Below are 22,221 nucleotides of genomic sequence, written 5' to 3' on the forward strand. Positions count from 1 at the left end.
TCACAGATGATGACACACAAAGATCAACAAATGACACAGAAAAAGTATTTTTACTTAACATTCAACTACATATAGCCTATGACCAAATACTTAATCCAGATTTTACAATGAGGAACTGTAAACGCCCCTTAAAAGAAAAAAGGAAAAAAATTCACTTTTCTTCTCTGGTACAGAGGGAGAGCCAAAAAGTTGTACATGAATTTTCCAGGTTGTGGGGGGCTGTACCTCTAACTCTCAAAATGTAGATGGGATGACTGTACTGACCAGGAAATGGAAGGGAAAGGCTATGGTTTTGACTGAGGTTTCAGGTTTGTTGTGACCCACTATAAGACAGTGGCAGTCAAGTTAGACACAATAGGTGAAAGATGCCCCAAACTGCCCTACAGAATTCTCTAAGTTTTTTGCTAGTTCTTTAAGTGGTATCTAAGAACTAATCAAGGAAAAATGCTAAGAAGACAGTGACCTCTTAAACATAAATAAGATGCTTAAATGCTATAAACATATTCCTCTGAATAACAGCTTTCATATTAAGTGAGAGGTCACAAAACCAATGTTAATGAATCAATTTTATCATTACTTCTGAAAATCTCTATTCATCATCCCCATAATTTTCCAAATCAAAATATTCCTTGGGGCCATTACTATTCTCTAGATGCTGTTTCCCCCTTTTAGGACAAAAACATGTTGAGGGCAGGGACTCTCTTAGCTTTGTTTTTGTCTCCCCTGTGCTTAGCACAGTATTTGGCCCTCATTTATGTACTTAAAAAGTGCTATTTCTTTCCTTCCTTCTTCTAGCAACTTGGGATTACAGTAAAGCATTCAGGCTCTTGTCCTACCAACCTTTACTCTCATCTCATAACTAGGTTTGTTTTGTTTTGTTTTTGTTTTTGTTTTTACTTCACTGATAATACTTCTTTTATCCTATTTCTTCTTTGACATTTCTCATTGGTTCTCATATGTTGCAGCCAGCTTACCCCAACCATTTGCCCCCCCCCACCCCATTAGTCTGTACATTACTGGACAACTATTCTACCCGGAAACAAAATGGGATCAACCCATTTTAAAAGACTGATTTTTAAAATCTCTAAAATATCAATACAGAAAAATGCAAGATCATGAAGTTTCTTAAAGTCAGAGCCTTTCATTTGTATTTTCTGGCTTAGCAAAATGGTTGGCAATCTTGAACACCAGATTGGTCATGTCTAGTTTAGGAACTTGAACCTTGACAAGTTGGCTTTTAGAGCTCTTAATAATCTGACCCAAAGATAACTGTATGGACATGTATACATATATTGTATTTAACATATACTTTTAACATATTTAACATGTATTGGTCAACCTGCCATCTGAGGGAGCGGGTGGGGGGAAGGAAGGGGAAAATGGAGCAAAAGGTTTTGCAATTGTCAATGCTGAAAAATTTACTCATGCATATATCTTGTAAATAAAAAGCTATAATAAAAAAATTTTTAAAGAGATAAAAAATAATCTGGCCCAATCCTACCTTTCTAGGCTTCTCACCTCTCCATTCCTCCATATACTCTGAGATGCAGTAACGCTGTTTCATTATAAGTCACTCCATTTCTGGACTCAGGACATTTTCACTATTTGACTCTCAAGTCCAGAACACTCTCCCTCTTCATCTCTGCCTCCTGACTTCTCTGGCTTCCTTCAAATCTCAACTAAAATCCCTTCTTCTATAAGGACACTTTTCTGTTTCCCCCTTAATTCTAATTCCTTCCTTTGTAGATTATCTCTTAGTTTAAACTGTATGTATCTTTTTTGTATACAATTGTTGGTATTTTGTTTCCCATATAATATTGTGAGCTCCTTATGAACCAGGACTGCCTTTTGCCTTTCTTGGTATCCCCAGTGCTTAGACATCATAGTAGTCACTTAATACATCCATCTTCATTAATTGATTATATTTATCATTTGTTAGTGGGTTGTTGCCCAATTAGACTGTGAGCTCCTTGAGAGCAATGACTAGAATTTTTTGTGGGGTAGAGAATGTTTCTTTGCATTCCTTGTATTTAGCACAGCATCTGCCATATAGTCCTGGTGCTTAATAAATGCTACTCAACTTAACTTAAGGGGTAGCAATACACGTAGGAAGAGAGGCTAGGGATCTGGGAACACACAAAGGAATACAGAAAAGAGAGGGAGAACCCATTGACTTGGACTCAGTTCCCTAAAGGGAAGCCATCACATTCATGTTCCAGGGAACAATGTGCATTGAGCAACCAAAAGAGGGCTGAACAGAGGAATTTCTGGATCAAATCAAGAGCTGGAACCAAGGAGCAGGAGCAAAAAAGAGCCGTGATGTGGAAGATCAAAGACACCCTGACACTGTGAATTCTGTTAATTTTCCCAAGGGAGTGAAGAGGGTAGATTGTTTCTACTTTGCCTCTGAGTACTTTCTACATAGATGTGTGTCTGTGTGTGTGTGTGTGTGTGTGTGTGTGTGTGTGTGTGTGTGTGTGTGTGTGTGTGAATGAGTGTGTGTGTGTATAATCTACATATTTCACTCACTGACTTACAAGTGTATTTCTTTTTATGCACTCCTTACAGAATACATAGAGGAACTCATTAGTGTATTCTGTTAGAATAATTCATACACACAATTCATCAAATCACTATTTAGTTTTCTTTTTCAGTCTGAAACGTCCTAGTCTCCTTAACCAGTTGCCAAATGATCATTCCTTGTCTTTGGGTTGAAAATTTTCAGAACTTTTCCTTACCAGATGTACATCAGAATTAAAGTGTACCGCCTTATCTGTGGGGTTCGGAACAGGTCTCCGAAGGAAGGACTCAGCTTTTCAGTATCATCATCTTCTTCAAGAGAAAGAGTCTAGAAAAGAGAGATATCATCATAGAAGACTTGTCCCAGAAATGACAAGATCATGAGGCAGATAGCTTAGGTGTGGATCAACTTTCAAACCAGTCTCTGATTGGTCCAAGTTATCCAACCTGAAGTTCCAGTGCAACACAATAGGAAATACAGTTATTGCCTTTGGAAATTTTAAGACAAGAATTCAAATGTGAAACAAATCTATATCACACATACAGTTTAAAAGCCAGTTATAGCTTTATATTCCTAGACTTAATATCTTTTTTTTTCGCCTATCTCTATTACCTTGAGATTGGAGGCATCTAGGTGGTTCAGTGGATAGAGCCTGCAGTCAAGAAAAGCAAAGATCAAATCTGGCCTTATGAATTTACTAGCTGAGTGACCCTGGCAAGCCTTAAACTAAGGAAATGGAAAACCACTGCAATATCTTTGCCAAGAAAACTCAATGGACAATATGGGCCATGGGTTCATGAAGAGTCATTCATGACTGAATAACAATTACCTTGAGATTAGCAGGCAGTAGTTTCCCATTCTTTTGGGCAATGTGGTCCATTATCTTTATTGCTTTGGTTTTTTTCTTCTGTGACAACAGCCATCGCGGAGATTCAGGTACACACCTGTAGTTATAATCAATGATTTGAAATCTTGTTCATTAAAAGTAAAGGGTAAAAAAAAAAAGGGGGGGTGAATGGAAATGGATCTGTGACTTCATTGTTATGGGGAACTACCAATGAAGAAATTCTCTCTACCAAAACAAATCTCTAGCTGCTCTGCAATTTATAGTCTTAAATCAGGAGTTTCTCCATCATTTTTTTAGCATGCCCCTATGGCAGTCTTTGGACCCCTTCTCAGAATAATATTTTTGAATAATTGAAGGAGATGCTAAAGTTCATTTAGATGAATTTTATTTTAATGAAAATAACGGTGTCATTTTTTAAGCCATCCAGCTTCAGAGACTCCATGAAATTTATCCATGGTAGGTCCTTGCCTCCTGGGTGAAGGGAGTTGTCTTAAAAACAACTGTTGTTTTAAAAAACTACTTCAGCCTGGTTCACACTAATGGCAGAAGCACTAAGTGTTTTTTTTGTTGTTGTTTTTGTTTTGTTTTGTTTTGTTTTGAGGCTGGGGTTAAGTGACTTGCCCACACAGCTAGGAAGTGTTTAGTGTCTGAGACCAGATTTGAACTCAGGTCCTCCTGAATTCAATGCTGATGCTCTATCCACTGCGCCACCTAACTGCCCCCAGCACTAAGTGTTAATAGCCCATATTGTTATCATATAGAATGAACAGTATCTGAGACCCTAAGAAAACTCAACTGAGCAAGCATTTATTAAGGGCTTCCTTTGTGGGAATATAGTCAATAATCTAATAGTCTAGTGGGGGAAAGGATGACTAGAAGGTAAATAAAATAGGATATAATTTAGAACAAGATGGAAACAAGGGAGACTTCCTCAAGCTAGTTATATCTAATAGGATATTCAATAGGAGGGGAAAAGGAAGGGAATAAATAATTATATATTGCTTACTATGTGCTAAATGCTTTTTTTTTGCAAATATTATTTCCTTGGATCCTCACAACAAACCTGTCAGGAAAATACCAGAATATTTGGGTTTCTAGAACAATTCCTGGAACATCTAGATTAATATTTAGAATACTATCCCTAGAACACAGTAAGTGCTTTTAAAACATATGATCAATTTATTAATTTAAGAATAAAGAAGAGAGAAGATCTTCTGGTCAAGAGGCAGTTTTTGGTATAATGCATAGAATTCTAAACATGGAATTAGAAAGACCTGAGTTTTCCAATATCACTTCAGACTATTACTAATTATACATCCTCAATTATAAATCTCTCTGCCCTGTACCAAAGACAGAGTTAAGAGAGACAGAGAGATAGACAGGCATATAGAGAGATAGTGACAGAAAGACAGAGACACACAGATAGAGACAAACAGAGAAAAGAGGAAGGAAAGGAGAGAGATAGAGACAGAGATAGAGAGAAAACAGAGACAGAGACAGAGAGATGGAGAGAGACAGAGATAGAGAGAAAAAACTCACATGGATTAGGCCAAGATCAAAAATGCATCACGCCTCTACATTCTCAGCCTCTCCCCTTGACCCTGAATTGTTCAAATAGCCTGCAGATGTTAGTTTATTATAATCATTTACCAGTTTTGGCTCAGTCTTAGGCTTCTTGCCAGGAAATATACATATACATATATATATATATGTATGTATATATATATGTATATATTTATTTATTTACACACACATCCTTTCTTAACCTCTTTCCTTTAATCTTTTTTGGGGGAAGAATCTGCTGAACTCAATGGACAGAGCACTAGACCAGGAGTCAATCTCAGACACTAACTAGCAAGTCACTTAATTCTGTTTACTGGGTTTCCTCATCTGAAAAATGAGTGGGAGAAGGAAATGATAAACCACTCCATAACTCTGCCAAGAACACCCCAAACGGGATCAAGAAGAGCAAGAAACAATTGAACAAGAACCACAATTTGTGTTGCATCCTATATTTAGTAGGTCGTCCTTGGAGTTTATTCAGCTCTGAAGCAACATGGTCAGAATAGTACTTTAGGAGAATCATTTTGACAACTATGAAGATGATGGCTTAGATAAGATAGACTTGAGGAAATCAGATCATACTGGAATCCATTGCACTGGCCCCAGTGAGAGATGCTGGGGGCCTAAATGAGGGTTTTGTCTTTGTCTCTTAGTGGTATTTGGCCCATGAATTATTGGCCCTGGTTAGATACAAGGAGTGAGAGGGAGGAATTAAGGCTGGCTCCAAAGATATGAATTAAGATGACTTGGAAGGAGAATTCTTCCCTCAAAGGGAAGAGAAATGTTCAATAAAGGTATAGGTTTGGGGAAAAGGATAATGCAGATCCTAATACATCCTTGTTTGTTCCTCCTGGGTGAGTTGCTCTATTGCCATTTAAAATGAAAAGGAGCAATGTGGTACTTACCAGTAATAGAGCAAAAAGAGGAAGGTTGGGACAGAAACAGTAAGCTGGAGCCATCGCCAGTGGGGGATCATGTAAGCAATTCCTGAGAGTATCACAAGGCCAACTGTAAAAACCATCTGGTAGAGAATAGCCACGGTTCTTCTATATCCTGGGCCAACAAATTCTGTGACTAAAATAGAGATATTTTGTTACTCTTCAGTCATTTCAAGTCATGTCCAACTCTTCCTCATCCTATTTGGGGTTTTCTTGGCAAAGATACTGGACTAGCCAGTCATTTCCTTCTCCAGCTCATTTTACACATGAGGAAACTGAGGCAAACAGGGTTAAGTTACTTGCTCAAGGTTATACTACTAGTACGTGTACGAGGATAGATTTGAACTCAGATTTTCCTGGCTCCAGACCCCAAACTCTGTCTACTATACTATTTCACTGACAATAGAGATATCCATGGTCATCAATGCAGATTATAACCAGTAGAAAAATATTATATTCTCTGCTGGTAGAAACTTAGGGTTCTGGAATATTTATTTTTATTTTCTCAAAATAAGATTAATTAGACTACCTCTTTCTAGGTACTGGAATCCATTGTACTGGCCCCAGTGAGGGATGCTGGGGGCCTAAATGAGGATTTTGTCTGTCTCTTAGTGGTATTCTAGGACATCTTAGTTTTCTCATGGGTAAAATGAAGGCCTTGGATTTGATGGCTTCTAAAATCCTTTCCAGTTCTAAATCAATGATCCTATACAGTCTTGTGATTTAGGGGTTTCCTTCTCAATCTTTAAAGGACACTATATATATAAATATAAAATATTTATGAATTCCTCAGGTTTTAGATATTGGTTGTGGGTTTTTTTAATGAGGAGTTTTGTTCCTTTTAATAATGTTCTTTCCCTTTAGCTCCTCTTATATCTCTATTTCAAAAATATTAAGTGTCTGAAACTGCATTCAAACTGGATTCCCTCTCTTCCATCTTCAGACTGGGTTCAACAGTAGCTCTTTCTCCATCCCTCATCCATAGCAACAAAAATAACCTTTCTGGCCTGGTCCCAAATTTATCATATCCTCTAACTTCTGTCTTTGTTTGAGTTGATGGAACCGTCAATAATTACTTAAGATGTATCCAGAGATCCAGCTCCCCTTGCTGACCAGTCCTTGCAGCAAACGAAAAATGAGCATAGAGACATAGTTGGGGGAGATGGCCATGAGGACTCCGGACAGAGAATTGATGAAGACTGTAATTAAGAGACACACTTTGCGACCAAACCTGCAGAGAAACAAAAGTAGTGATGAAACAAGAACAAAATAAAAGATTTTTTTAAATTGAAGGGGCAGTGTGGCAGATAGAAGAGAATGTCTGAGCAGAGCTGAGGACGACTCATCTCCATGGGATTTTGTGATTTTTATCTACAAAAGGCACATTAAGATTATTGAGAAAAACCATTTTTTTTTTGCTCTGCTCCATTGGCACTAATCTCTCTGTGGTATTTGGCCCATTAAAAAGGGACATAATCAAAACTATATTGTTACCATATAAAGAGAGCAGAACGTGGGGCAGCTAGGTGGCGCAGTGGATAGAGCACCAGCCCTGAATTCAGGAGGACCGGAGTTCAAATCTGTCTCAGACACTTAACACTTCCTAGCTGTGTGACCCTGGGCAAGTCACTTAACCCCAGCCTCAGGGGGGAAAAAAAAAAAAAAAAAAAAAGAGTGCAGAACTTGGAATCAAAGGATCTTAATTAGAATCCAAGTATCCACTCACTACTATCCATGAAACCACTAAAATCAGTGAGATATATATGATATATATTTGCTGTGATATAAATCTATATACATAGACATGTGTGTGTATGTGCATATGTTCACATACACATAGCCCACTCCCACCCCAAAGAAACCAGGATTGCATTATAGTTAGTTTTTTATGACTGCCATGAACTCAGCTGATTGGGACACAAGGAGTGCCTAAGGGATTTTTTTTTCTGTCATTTGTATTTGCATGTTGTCTACCCCATTCGATTGTGAGCTCTCTGAAGGCAAGGACTATTTTTTGCCTCTCTGTATCTGGAGGTCTTAGGACCTAGTGGTGCTTAATAAATGCTGATTTATTAATAAATTAGTTATTTCTGAAATTAGACAAGATCATGCATGTTCAGTGTGGTATGGCTGTAGATTTGATTATTTCATCAATGTAATTTGCTAATGCGATTCAGCCACTCATCTGGATCCCCAGAATCTTGTAGAGATGCTGGAGGCACAGAAAGGTCAGCCTGTGTCCATCAATATTCAGCTAGTATTAGGCAGGATCAAACCCAGGTCTTTGCAAAACCAAGAATGACCCCTCCCCTCTCCTTGACAGTGTCATTGTGCCTCTTCATAATGGAACTTAGTCTTAGAAACAAAGATGGAGTTGTTGTATGGCAATTTAATTCAATTCAAATAAACATTATTAAGCAATTATTATGTCTGAGGCATCTGAGGTTATGATGATTAAACTAGTCTTTGAAGGAGATTACACTCTTGTGAAATGAGGGATAACAAAAGGATGGAGCAAAGCCTGCACTAGTTTCCCAGAAATGTCACTGACTCAGAGGAGCATCTCCCCACATTGAGTCAGACCCCCTTTACAAGATTTATGAGAAATGGGGATAAGAATAGCCCATGAAAAGGTTATCATCTCTCCCAGTGAAAGGGTAGGTATTCAACCCAAAGTGGTGCTGTGGAGAGAGTGCTGTACTCAGAGGTTTGTTTATTGGTCAGTCATGAGCAACATTTCTGGTTCTGTGATCCATTTGGGGATTTCTAGGCAGAGATACTGGAGTAGTTTGCCTTTTCCTCCTCCAACTCATTTTACAACTGAGGCAAAAGTGCTAAGTGACTTGCCCAGGGTCACACAGCCAGTCTGAGGCTAGATATGAACACAGGAAGATGGTCTTCCTGACTCTAGGTCTGGCACTCTAACCATTCTACTATCCAGCTGCCCAAATATTGCTCAATGGGTCAGAGATGGGTCTTGAAGCCATGGCTTCGTGGAAACAAGGACAATTCTCTATCCATCACACCATATTATATTTTATGGTAAGCACATTGTCTTTCTGGCAGAATGTTGCTGAATTGCAGTGGTGAATTTGAAAAGTAGAGGGGTATAGTCTGAAATGTATCCTTCTCAATCTTATCCTAAACATGAAACTAGCTGGCACAGTGGTTAAAGCTGGAGTCAGGAAGACAGGAAGGCCTGAATTCAAATCTGGCCTCTAATATTTATTTATTTACTACTGATATGACCTTAGACAAGTTCCTTATCACATATCAGGTTTTTCAGCTGTAAAGTGGGAATAATCATGGCACCTACTTCTTAGAATTGTTATGAGGATCAAATGAAATTATATTTGTTTCTTTTTTAAGCTATTCTAAATAAAATTGTTTTTAATTATATTTTATGGTCCATTAATATTTAATTGCATTCTAGTCCTAAGCCAATTACCTAAGTTGTTCTAAATTAATCCTACCTTGGAATAAAAGCCTTTAATTAATTATAAGGCACTATATTATTAAACATCAAGATGGCAATGGTGATATCAGAGCCCAGTTCTTCTGATTTCAAATCCATTATTTTTCCCTATACTCCATTGACTCTACTATTTCGGTTTAAAACATGGTAACCACAAATTCTTGAATTCAGAGATTATGTCAAATTTCTTGTGTATTTCTACATAGCATCTAGTGTGGCTCTAAGAAGCAAATATTTCTTTAACTGAATTGGGAAAAGGAAGCCTCTACATACCTGTCTGCTACATAGCCAATTCCCAGAGAGCCAAGAAAGAATCCCACATTTACACAGGATTGGAACAAGTCCACCTTCCAAGCATCGGCACACACCAGGTTAAACTGAGGAGATAAGCCGTTATTAGAAGAAATACAATCCCAAAGAAACAAAAACTATTTTGTAATCCAGAGCTCACTCAAAGCCAACATATTACACATCACTTGGGCACGTCTCATGGGTTCTTCTTATTTTCATCTTTCTTTTCTTAGAAAAGATCTTATTGTAGTAATTGGTATAAAATATTTCTTTTAAGAATTTTTCTGCTTCTGACATATATATATATATATATATATATATATATATATATATATATATCTTATGTTTTCCATATTGATATTTTCCATTAGATTTTAAATTGGAACAAATTTTAGCAATTATCTTAAGCCAGCCCTCTCATTTTATAGATGATGAAATTGATTCTTAGAAAAGCAAAAAGACCTTCCCAGGATGACATAACTAGTAAAGACTGAGCCAGAATTTAAATTCAGGTCCCTTGACACTAAAACCAGTGCCTTTTCCACTGTCATACCATTTATCATGTGAGAGGCATTTATTTTTTCAAATGTGTTTGATGGAAGGATAGGGTGTGTTTATTAGAAGAAACAGGAATAAATTTGGAGCAAGATCAAGTGAACTGCTACTAAAGAGAAAGACAAAAAACTGGAAATTGCCCTGATTGCATCTATTACACAATTGACTTTGGCAATTTGCCTCATGGTGCTTTCCTCTTAACTTTCCTAATTTCTAATTTCCTTCAAACTCAGTTCAAACTTCTGTATGAGGCTTTCTTGATCATTCTTATCTACTAGTCCCTTCCTACTCATACTCTAGGTTATCTTATATTTGTTTTGAATATGTTTCATATTTGTCTACATATGTGTATAGTTCTCTATTTAGACTATCTCCCAACTCATAATTACAGATTGTGTCCCAGAAGATGAAGAAAATTTTGTTGAGTGACTATCCCAAAATTCAAGGTAAGTTTGTACTCTATTCCTCATGAACCTTCACTTGTGCACATACCTTTAATAGTTAGCCAGTAGAAAAACAATAGCTCAAAGCAGAGACATTTATTGACATGGTTTTATAAGAACAATAGCAACAAATCACCTTCCAATAAAATTGTGGTTGAGTACTCTCCCACAAACTCACAGAATTCAGTGGAAACATTGGGTACATAAATGGTGAATACTAGTAGAGAGAAACACTTGTAGTAATTACATATGTCCAACGTAACTCAAAAGGCACTCAAAAGGTAACCAATACCTTTTCTCTTTTCATATTATACTCACACTACTCTTCTTGATATAGTGCCTCTAAATTAGTTTGACAAATTAGAATTGACAGCCAATAGTCTTGGTTGGATAGACATGGTACTGACACGTAAACCAGATAGGATGAAAACAGAAAGAAAATTATAGACCAATCTCCCTAATGAATATTGAAATAAAAATCTTAAATAAAATATTAGTAAAGAGATTACAGAAAATATTCCCAGAATAATACATCATGACCAAGTAAGATTATATACCAGGAATGCAGGACTGGTTCAATATTAGGAAAACTATTAGCATAATTGACTTTATCAATAACCAAATTAACAAAAACCATATGATCATCTCAATAAATGCAGAAAAGCATTTGATAAAAGCCAACATACATTCCTGTTAAAAACACTAGAAAATATAGGAATAAATGGACTTTTCCTTAAAATAGTCAGGAGCATCTATTTAAAGCCATCAGCAAGCATCATATGTAAAGGGGATAAACTGGAATCATTCCCAGTAAGATCAGGGGTGAAACAAGATTACCCACTATCACCATTACTATTCAATATTGTATTAGAAATGTTAGCTTTGGCAATAAGAGAAGAAAAGAGATTGAAGGAATTAGAGTAGGTAATGACAAAACCAAATTATCACTCTTTTCAGATGGCATGATGGTTTGCTTAGAGAACCCTAGAGAATCAACTAAAAAATATTTTAAATAATCCACAACTTTAGCAAAGTTGCAGGATACAGAATAAATCTACATAAATTATCAGCATTTTTAATACATCACTAACAAAATCCAACAGCAAGAGATACAAAGAGAAGTTCCATTTAAAATAACTATTGATAGTATAAAATATTTGGGAATCTCTCTGCCAAGAGAAAGTCAGGAACTATTTGAGCAAAACTACAAAATACTTTCCACACAAATAAAGTCAGATAGAAAAATATCGAGTACTCCTGTATATGTCAAGCAAATATAATAATGGCAATACTACCTAAATTAATCTACTTATTTAGTGCTATGCCAATCAAACTCCCAAGAAACTATTTTATTGACGTAGAAAAAAATAACAACAAACTTCATCTGGAAGAACAAAAGGTCAAGAATTTCAAGGGAATTAATGGGGAAAAAAGCAAACAAAAGTGGCCTAGCTGTACCATATCTAAAACTATATTATAAAGCAGCAGTCATCAAAACCATTTGAAATTGGCTAAGAAATAGAACAGTTGATCAGTGGAATAGGTTAGGTTTAAAGGACAAAATAGTCAATAACTACAGAACTCTAGTGTTTGACAAATGCAAAGACCCCAGGTTTTGGGATAAGAATTCACTATTTGACAAAAACTGCTGGGAAAATTGGAAACTAGGTATGGGCATTGACCCAAATATAATAACCCATACCAAGATAAGGTCAAAATGGGTCCATGATCTAAATAAAGAATATTATAAACAAATCAGAAGAATATAGGATAGTTTACCTCTCAGACTTGTGGAGGAGGAAGGAATTTGTGACCAAAGAATTAAAGATCATTATTGATCACAAAATAGATAATTTTGATTCTATTAAATTTAAAAGTTTTTGTACAAACAAAACTAATGGAGACAAGATTAGAAGGGAAGCAATAAACTGTGAAAACATTTTTATATTCAAAAGTTCTGATAAAGGCCTCATTTCTAAAATATATAGAGAATTGACTCAACTTTATAAGAATTCAAGCCATTCTCCAGGTGATAAATGGTAAAAGGATATGAACAGACAATTTTCAGATGAAGAAATTAAAATCATTTCTAATCATGTGAAAAGATGCTCTAAATCACTATTAATCAGAGAAATGCAAATTAAGACAATTCTGAGACACAACTACTCACCTGTCAGATTAGCTAAAATGACAGGAAGATAATGACAAATGTTGGAGGGGATGTAGGACAACTGGGACACACTGATACATTGTTAGTGGAGTTGTGAATGAATCCAACCATTCTGGAGAACGATTTGCAACTATGCTCAAAAAGTTATCAAACTGTGCATACCCTTTGACCCAGCAGTGTTTGGAAATACATATCCCAAAGAGATCTTAAAGGAGAAAAAGGGACCCACATGTGCAAAAATGTGGCAGCCCAGGGCAGCTAGGTGGCATAGTGGATAGAGCACCAAACCTGAATTCACAGGACCCGAGTTCAAATCTGGTCTCAGACACTTAATACTTCCTAGCTGTGTGACCCTGGGCAAGTCACTTAACCCCAGCCTCGGGGGGAGGGAAGGGGAATGTGGCAGCCCTTTTGTAGTAGCAAGAAACTGGAAACTGAGTGGATGCCCATCAGCTGGAGAATGGCTGAATAAGTTATGGTATATGAATGTTATGGAATATTATTGTTTGATAACAATCAGCAGGATGAATATATACTTGGAGAGACTTACATGAACTGATGCTGAGTGAAATGAGCAGGACCAGGAGATCATTATACACAGCAACAACATGACTATACAATGATCAATTCTGATGGACAAGGCTCTCTTCAACAATGAGATGATTCAAACCAATTCCAATTGTTCAGTGATGAAGAGAGCCATCTACACCCGAAAAGAGAGGACCATAGGAGCTGAGTGTAAAACACAATACCACATTTTCACTCTTTCTATTGTTGTTTGTTTGCATTTTGTTTTCTTTCCCATTTTTTTCCTTCTTGATTTGATTTTTCTTGTGCAGCAAGATAATTACATAAATATGTATACATATATTGGATTTAATATATATTTTAACATATTTAACATGTATTATAGATTACCTGCTATCTAAGGGAAGGGGGGAAGGAGGAAGGGAAAATTTGGAACAGAAGGTTTTGCAAGTGTCAATGTTGAAAAATTGCCCATGCATATGTTTTATAAATAAAAAGCTTTAACTAAAAAAATTTTTTTCAAATAAAATCCTATTTTCTCCAAGAAAAAAAAATAGTCTTGGTTAGTTGGTTGGTTGACTGTCTGTTGTTCTTCGTTCTCAAAGAGGACCAAAATGATATCACCATGTTAGAGTTGAGTTAGGGTATGTCTGAGTGTGGCCGTTCAGATCAATATGAGCCCAGAATGCTCTGCCACAGGTCGGACACAAATAGTCCCTATGAACATTTGAAATGGCTTCTTTAACTTTGCACATCTCACATTTCTTCTGAGCTAATTCAACTGTGCTTTGTATTCTTGCCAAAAAGAGTATTTTATGAAGAACTCATATATGGCAAGATGGGCAAAAAAAAGTAATACAAGAACACTCTCAAGGTCTCTCTTAAAAACTCCCATAATTGTATGACATGGGAGACATTAGTACAAGACAGCCCAGCATGGTGTACCCTCATCAGAGAAGGTGCTGTGCTCTATAAGCAAAGAAGAATTTAATTAACTCAGAAGAAATGTGTAATAATCTAGGGAAGAACTGCACCCTGTCAGATTGGCTAGAATGACAGGGAAAGATAATTCAGAATGTTGGCAGGGATGTGGGAAAATAGGGACACTGATACGTTATTGGTGGAATTGTGAATACATCCAGCCATTCTGGAGAGCAGTTTGGAACTATGTTTAAAAAGTTAACAAACTGTGCATACCCTTTGATCCATCAGTGTTACTACTGGGCTTATATCCCAAAGAGATCTTAAAGAAAGGAAAGGGACCTGTATGTGCAAGAATGTTTGTGGCAGCCCTCTTTGTGGTGGCCAGAAACTGGAAACTAAGTGGATGCCCATCATCTGGAGAATGGCTGGATAAATTGTGGTATATGAATGTTATGGAATATTATTGTTCTGTAAGAAATGACCAGCAGGATGATTTCAGAAAGGCCTGGAGAGACTTACAGCAACTGATGCTGAGTGAAATGAGCAGGACCAGGAGATCATTATACACTTCAACAATGATATTGTATGATGATCAATTCTGACAGACGTATTCATCTTCAACAATGAGATGAACCAAATAAGTTCCAAAAGAGCAGTAATGAACTGAACCAGCTTTACACCCAGCGAAAGAACTCTGGGAGATGACTATGAACCACTACATAGAATTCCCAATCCCTCTATTTTTGTTCCTTCACAGGTTAATGGTACACTATCTCAAAGTCCGATTCTTTTTGTACAGCAAAACAACTGTTTGGACATGTATACATATATTGTATTTAACTTATACTTTCACATATTTAACATGTATTGATCAACCTGCCATCTGGGGGAAGGGGTGGGGGAAAGGAGGGGAAAGTTGGAACAAGAGGTTTTGCAATTGCCAATGCTGAAAAATTATCTATGCATAAAATTTTAAAAATAATATTAATCTAGGTAAGAGGTGATATAGATCCAGATTAGGGTGTTTGCTGTGTGAGTAGAAAGAAAAGTATATATTTAAAGGGATGTTGTAGGGATAGAAAGGACAAGTTCTATCAGTTGCTCAGCAGCATAGGAGCAGAGAAGGCACATAGTAGAAATAATTTGAAGACGGGATTTAGAAAACATGAGCCATGATAAGACAAAGAAGAAAGAGATTTGAGAGTAAAGGGTGGTGGTGAGTTGAGATAGTTAGCCAACTGTCATTTTGTTGAGAGTGGAGATTGAGAAGGAAGGCATCCGAAGCAGGGATGCTGGTATTTTGTTTATAATTGAATCCTTCAATGAAATTAGCATAATGTCTTACATCTATTGTAGAAAGCACTTCATAATCATTGAATTGAGTGAAATTAGTTGAATTGAACTGAATGGATGTAATTAAACTCATAGTCACAACTGATACATAATCAGAAATTGATTATAAATTCTAGCCATGTGGAACATTTTTTTGTTATTGGAGAAACAAATGTCAGATGTTATTAATCCCAAGTAGAGGTTAAAATCAAAATACTGTAGGTTTTTATTCTCTTACACAATAACTTTATCCTTGAAATAAAATAAATAAATAAACATCCACTTTCTTTTTTTTCTTTTCCTAAAAAGTGGCAAGAGGAAGACTTAAGCCTTGGTTCAGAGATCTTTCCATTAAACCATTTGTTTCTAACTGGAATAAACTCTGTTTATTTTTCAAAGGCTTAGTGCTTGTTAAAACAATTATTATTGAATGGTATTACTCACATTAACCATTATTATTCTTAGCATATTTCTCACCACATCAATGACTATATTCCTTTGGAAGTATAATGCATATAAACATCTAACCGGCTAAGCCAATGATATCAGAGACAGAGTGAAAAAGGGATTAGATTCTATTCACTTCTGATCCAGTAGCAGGAATACTTTCAATAGAGGGAGAAATTATGTGGATATGACATTTGCAGTACTTTCCCTGAGAATTAAATAATTTATTCAGGTTTCAAACTGTTACAAAACTAATTCAAATTGTGGAAAATAGCAGCTATGGACAAAGGTCAAAGAACCAAGGATTCGATAAAAGACCAAAAGGTAACCTCACTCTTATCTTCAAGGATAATATGGTGTAAACGCTAAGTGATACTGGAGGGAAGGAAGAAAAACAAAACATTTAGTAAGGGATTATGGGTATCTCCTCTGTCCTTCAACCCATCCTTCCAAGGGCTGCATCTCTATTTTTTCTAGTCACATTCCTTACAGCAAATTATTAACTAAATACTAATGATTTCTGTCTATACCGAGTGTGGCACAAGACAGTGATATTGAGGAGAAAAATATAAAGAGGAAAGACTTGGGTTGTTCATGGGAATAGGACGAAGGTCACTGACTCCACCAGTTTTATGTTGTTTTTTTCTTTAAATGTTTTACTATTTTCCAATAACTTTTTTTTCCTTTCCACAAACTCCTAGAAAAATCTGCTAATACTCATTACTTCCTCTTCCTCATCCCTCCCTCTCTATTTAATCTTTCTTCTTTTTCTACTACTTAGCTAAAACAAAGTTCTGTAAATTTCAAGATGATCTGCTATCAAAAGCGATGGCTTGGGGGCAGCTGGGTGGTCTAGGGAACAGCACCAGCACTGGAATCAAGAAGACCTAATTTCAAATTTGGCTCCAGACACTTATTAGCTGTGTGACCTTGGACAAATCACTTAACCCTGATTGTTTTCTAAAAAATAAAATAAAAGCAATGGCCCTTTCTCAGCCCTCCCTTTAAAAAAAAAAAACTCTCTGCAGCTTTTGCATGATTCTTCCTCTAAGGTTTTCAGTTCTTTGAGTACTCCTCCCTGCCTAATCCATACTTCTCACAATCCTTTGCTAGATCATCATTCCTGGACTTCCCTTTCAGTGGCAATACACTGGGGCTCCATCTGGTGCCATCTTCTCTTCACTCTTTATACTATTTTTCTTGGTAAATCACCAGCTTCTATAAATTCAACTATTCTCTCTCTGCAATCAAATGTATTAATTCAGGCTTCATCTCTCTCTTAGATTCTAGTGTTACAAGGTAAAGAACAGCAAACTTGGAATTAGAGGATCTGGGAATGTATCCTGGATCTGCTGCCTATTATTTGTGGGACTGAGAAAATCATTTCTCTGAGCCTCAGTTTGTCATCTGTAAAAATAAAAGGGTTATATGGGCCCTTCCTGCTCTGAATCCATTATATTTATGTCACAAATGACTTCCTAGACATTTCCAGTTAGATAGTCTGTGGCATCCAAGAGTCAACATGTCCAAAACAGAATTCATTATGTTTTCCTAGGCAGAGGGAGCAGCTAAGATAGGATAGTGGATAGAGCACCAGGCCCGGAGTCTTTCTGGAGAGCAGTTTGGAACTATGCCCAAAAGACTATAAAACTGTTCATATCCTTTGATCCAGCAGTGTCTCTACTGGTCTGTATCCCAAAGAAATCATAAAAGAGGGGAAAGGACCCACATGTGCAAAGATGTTTGTATAGTCCTTTTTGTGGTGGCAAGAACTTGAAAATTGAGTAGATGCTCATCAATTGAGAGATGGCTGAATTAGTCATGGCATATGAATGAAATGGAATATGAGTGTTATGATGAGCAGGCTGATTTCATGAATTGATGCTGATTGAAGTGAGCAGAATCAGGACAACATTGAATATAATAACAACAACATTGTACAATAATCAACAATGATAGACTTAGCTCAGCTCTATAATACAGTGATCCAAAAAAATTCCAATAGATTTAGGTGGAAAATACCATCTGCAACCAGAGAAAGAAATATGGAGACTTAATAAAGATCAAAGCATCCTATATTCACCTTTTTTGTTTAGTTTTGTTATTTTTTCTCATGGTTTTCCATTTTGTTCTGATTTTTCTTTCCCAACATAACTAATATGAAAATATGTTTTAAATGGTTGTACATGTAAAAAAAAAAGAATACTAACCTTTCTGACTTCAAACCTGGCCTTGGATATGTAGCTCTGGGTAAATCACCTAACCCTGTTTGCCTCAGTTCCCTCATCTCTAAAATGATCTAAGTTGGATACAACTGAAAAAATGTCTGAACTACAACAAGCTAGTCAAAGGTATTAAAGTCACCCTAGGGATAAGGCAAAAGTCCCAACAGCAAGGGGGTCGTGAACTAGATAAAACTATAAATAGGAAATATTTAATTGAATAAGCACAAATACAAAACATATAAATAATGCTAACTTATTGTTTCCTAAGTCAGTATGTTGTCACAGAGATCTATTTCTATTTGAGTTTGACATCACTGATCATTCCTTCTTCTTATCTTCTCTATTTCTGTTGAGTAGTCAACCCCATTTGCAGCCTTAGTCATACTCAACTCTTTGTTAGCTCACTTTCATATAACCAACGAGTATTTGAATCTTATCAGTTTTACCTCCAAAAGATCTTTCTTATCTATCCTTTCTTCCACTCAATTTACTTAGCCCAGTCCTTATCCCTTTTCAGCAAGATTATTAAAACACATTCTATTTTATCCTCTCCCCTCTTTTTAATCCATCTTCCCTGCAGATGCCAAAGTGATATTCCTGGATACAAGTTAATTGATATTCCTTTGCATGTCACTGAAACGTTCTCTCTTCCTCCCTCTGCCTCTTCCTACCATAGTTCAGGTAGCATCTTGTACAGGAAGTCTATCCTGAATGTCCCCAGTCATAAGAGCCATCCCCTCTCCCATAATCCCCTCCTAATGACTTTCTGTTTATTTTTTATATGCAGAATGGCACATCCTATATTTTAAATATACACTGATTTTGGACACATTATTTCCTTTTACCTCCCCCCTCAGTGGGCTCTAAGCTCAAGGATTTTTGTTGTATCTGCAGTAGTTAACATGATGTTTAGAATATGGTAAATGCTTCATTTTGTGCTATGCTTTTGTATGTATATGTGTACACACATATATGTATGTATATGCACACATGGATATATATGTATATATGTACAGATACATGCATATATATTTATTCATTTGGTTTTATTCTTTAAGGTTAAATCTGTTTTCTAAAATCCTTTTAATCCCCATTGGTAAATATATTTCTTAATATATTTATATAGTCTCTCTTTTCCCCTAAAAGTCAATTATTACTAGATCTCTTGGACTTTGTACTCAGGCAGTGGTTATTTCTCTCTTGTTAGGTGTTTTAGAATACACCCTGTTATCTTACAAGGAGATTGTTTTCTATGAGAAAAAAAGGAAAAAGTTAGCATATTATATAATATCTTTTATTATCCCTACCCTTGCCAGCTTGGACTCGATCCACTGAGCCTCAGTATTTCATCATTCATTTTTGCCTGCTGGCTTCCCTTAAGTCCCAACTAAAATATTGTACAGGAAGTCTTTTCCAAAGTCCCCTTAATTCTAGGGCCTTTCTTCTGTTCATTATTTCCTGTTTATCCAAGTTTCTAGCTTGTTTGTGGATATTTATTTTCCTAGTTTCCTCATGAGTTCCTTGAGATCAGGAACTACTTTTGCTTCTTTTTGTAACCCTAGAACTTAGCACAATGCCTGGCACATAGTAGGTGCTTAATACTTATTTATTCAGTGACAGACTGACCCTTTCCTATAGCCTACTACAAAACTGCAGCCCAAGTTAAGGTAAAAATTACCCTCACTCCCACTTTTCTTCTCCGTCAACTTGACCCTCCTTTTTTTCAAGGTTCAACTAAAGCCTCCTCTTCCAGAAATCTTATCCTGATTAATCCATCTGGCTCCTACATTCCTCTACTCTTTCCCCAAGTCTGAATCGATTGTAACACAAACTAGACACACAACCGCAAACTACTGACAATGTTATTTTGTAAGTACAATCCCATTTTTTTGTGTTGCTATTTTCTGTTCACAATAATACAAGGATGGAGACTGGGACATCTATTTCCTTTTTACATCTTCCCAACATGGTTTGCCATTATAGGACACTGATGGTTTCACCATCGGCGCTCTCTCCAACTGCAGTGACGGATATCACAATCCAAGAGGTCTTCTCGTCTAATGTAGCTCTTATCCACGTTCTCCCACAAATACTCCAGGAAGGGAGGGATGGCATCTAACTGCCCGGCACTTCCTCTTAAGTTCTTGACATTGGGTCAACACCAGTGGAACTATCGACTGATCATAAGTCATCCCTGGCTCTTGACAAATGCCCTATATATCTTTTTCTTGTGGACATTATTTCTCTGATGTTTTTATTTATTTATACTGCTTCTCCTTCAAAATTTCTCATCTGTGATGTGCTATATCTACCAGAGCACAGTAAGGACCTCGGAGGTTCACTAGTCCAACCCCCTTCATTCTACAGATGGGGACACGAAGGTCCTTGGAAAGTGGACTTGCCTATGGTCACATGACCAGCAAGCAGCCAGATCCTCTGGACCCATAAGCAGTGTTCTGTCCACTATACCATGTGGATTCACTATAGTTATTTTCTGGGTTTCTCTTAAATTTTAGAAGTTCCATGCGTAATGTTAAAGCCAGAAGAGCTCTTATAGTTCATCTCGTCCAACACCTTCATCCTATATAGATGAAAAAACTTGGAGCTTTGAGGAGTGAATGTCTTGGCTGGGTCACATGTCTATTCATGCCATTTCCTAGCAAAACAAATGATGTATTAAGTGCATGACACGTTTCCTTTTGGGAATAATGGAACCTATGAGTAGTGGAAGGCTCTCCCACTGAGGAAACGCTCTCTGCCAATGCAGATCATGGCAACTTGAAGCTTTTGAAAATTATTTGAGCTGCTAAGAGGTCTTGACGTGTGAGTTTCTACAGTTAGTTTTGTCACTGACAGAATGTGAATATAAGTCAGGTGTTCCTGACTCCAAATTCAATGTTCTATCCACTATGCCAGGACTGCCTTTCTAAGGAAAGCTCCAGGTTATAGAACCATGTTATTATTTTTAATCATCTTGGAATAAATTAAAATGACTATGAATCAAACATAATTTAATTTCTATTTTAAAAAAACTAACTAACCATCACAAATTTAACTCAATCTTTTTTTTTGACTATGTCATAATTTTAAAAGTCAATGCTTCTGGAAGATTTTCCTATCATTCTTAATAACATGGTATTTACAATATGCCAGGCACTGTGCTAAGTGCTTTACAACTATTAACTCATTTGATCCTCACAATAACCCTGGGATATAGGTGCTATTATTTTCCTTTCTTTTGACTGTTTATGTCATAATTTTAAAAGTCAATGCTTCTGGAAGATTTTTCCTAAAATGCTTAATGATAATAACATGGTATTTACAAAATGTCAGGCACTATACTAAGTGCTTTACAATTATTATCTCATTTAATCCTCACAACAACCCTGGGAGGTAGGTGCTATTATTTTCCCCATTTACAGTTAAGGAAACTGAGATAAACAGAGGTTAAATGCCCAGGATCACATGGCTAATAAGAATCCGAAGATAAGTTTGAACTCAGGTCTTCCTGATTCTAAGCCCCAATGTTCTAGCCACTACACCACTGCTGTTAAGCCCAAGATCAGTAGATACCAACAGAACAGGATTCAGAAATGGAGGAAGAATCTCTAAATTTGGATCCAGAAAACCAAGTTCAAGCTCCATCTCTGCCACTTGGTGTTTTGGAAGACCTTGAGCAACTTACTTAAAATATTAAAATATTATTATTATTAATTCCTGATACTAATAAACAGCTCTAAAATTTACAAAAATGTTTTACGCGCATTATCTCACTGGAGTCTGACACAACCTTATGTGTTAAATAATACAGTATTCTTCTCATTTTGTGGTTGAGAAATCCAAGCTTGGTAGTGTTTGAAATGGAATTCAACCCCATGTTTTCCTGACTACAGGTCCAGTTGTAGATGCCCTGTGAAATACTACTTCTCTCTGAACCTCAGCTTCCACATCTGTAAAATAGA

General features: G+C 36.6%; 1 protein-coding gene across 1 annotated transcript in view; it reads right to left on the reverse strand.

The window, feature by feature from the left end:
- Positions 1-22,221, reverse strand: part of LOC141565798 (solute carrier family 22 member 1-like) — a 49,018-nt gene that overhangs the window by 19,192 nt on the left and 7,605 nt on the right. Inside the window, exons 2-6 of the mRNA XM_074309387.1 lie at positions 9,618-9,721; positions 6,946-7,100; positions 5,837-6,005; positions 3,351-3,465; positions 2,739-2,848 (exon numbers count right to left, since the gene is read on the reverse strand). Coding sequence (XP_074165488.1) covers positions 2,739-2,848; positions 3,351-3,465; positions 5,837-6,005; positions 6,946-7,100; positions 9,618-9,721 — 653 coding nt within the window. The remainder of the gene's footprint in view (positions 1-2,738; positions 2,849-3,350; positions 3,466-5,836; positions 6,006-6,945; positions 7,101-9,617; positions 9,722-22,221) is intronic.

Source organism: Sminthopsis crassicaudata, chromosome 4 (genome assembly GCF_048593235.1).
Source record: "Sminthopsis crassicaudata isolate SCR6 chromosome 4, ASM4859323v1, whole genome shotgun sequence".
NCBI lineage: Eukaryota > Metazoa > Chordata > Mammalia > Dasyuromorphia > Dasyuridae > Sminthopsis > Sminthopsis crassicaudata.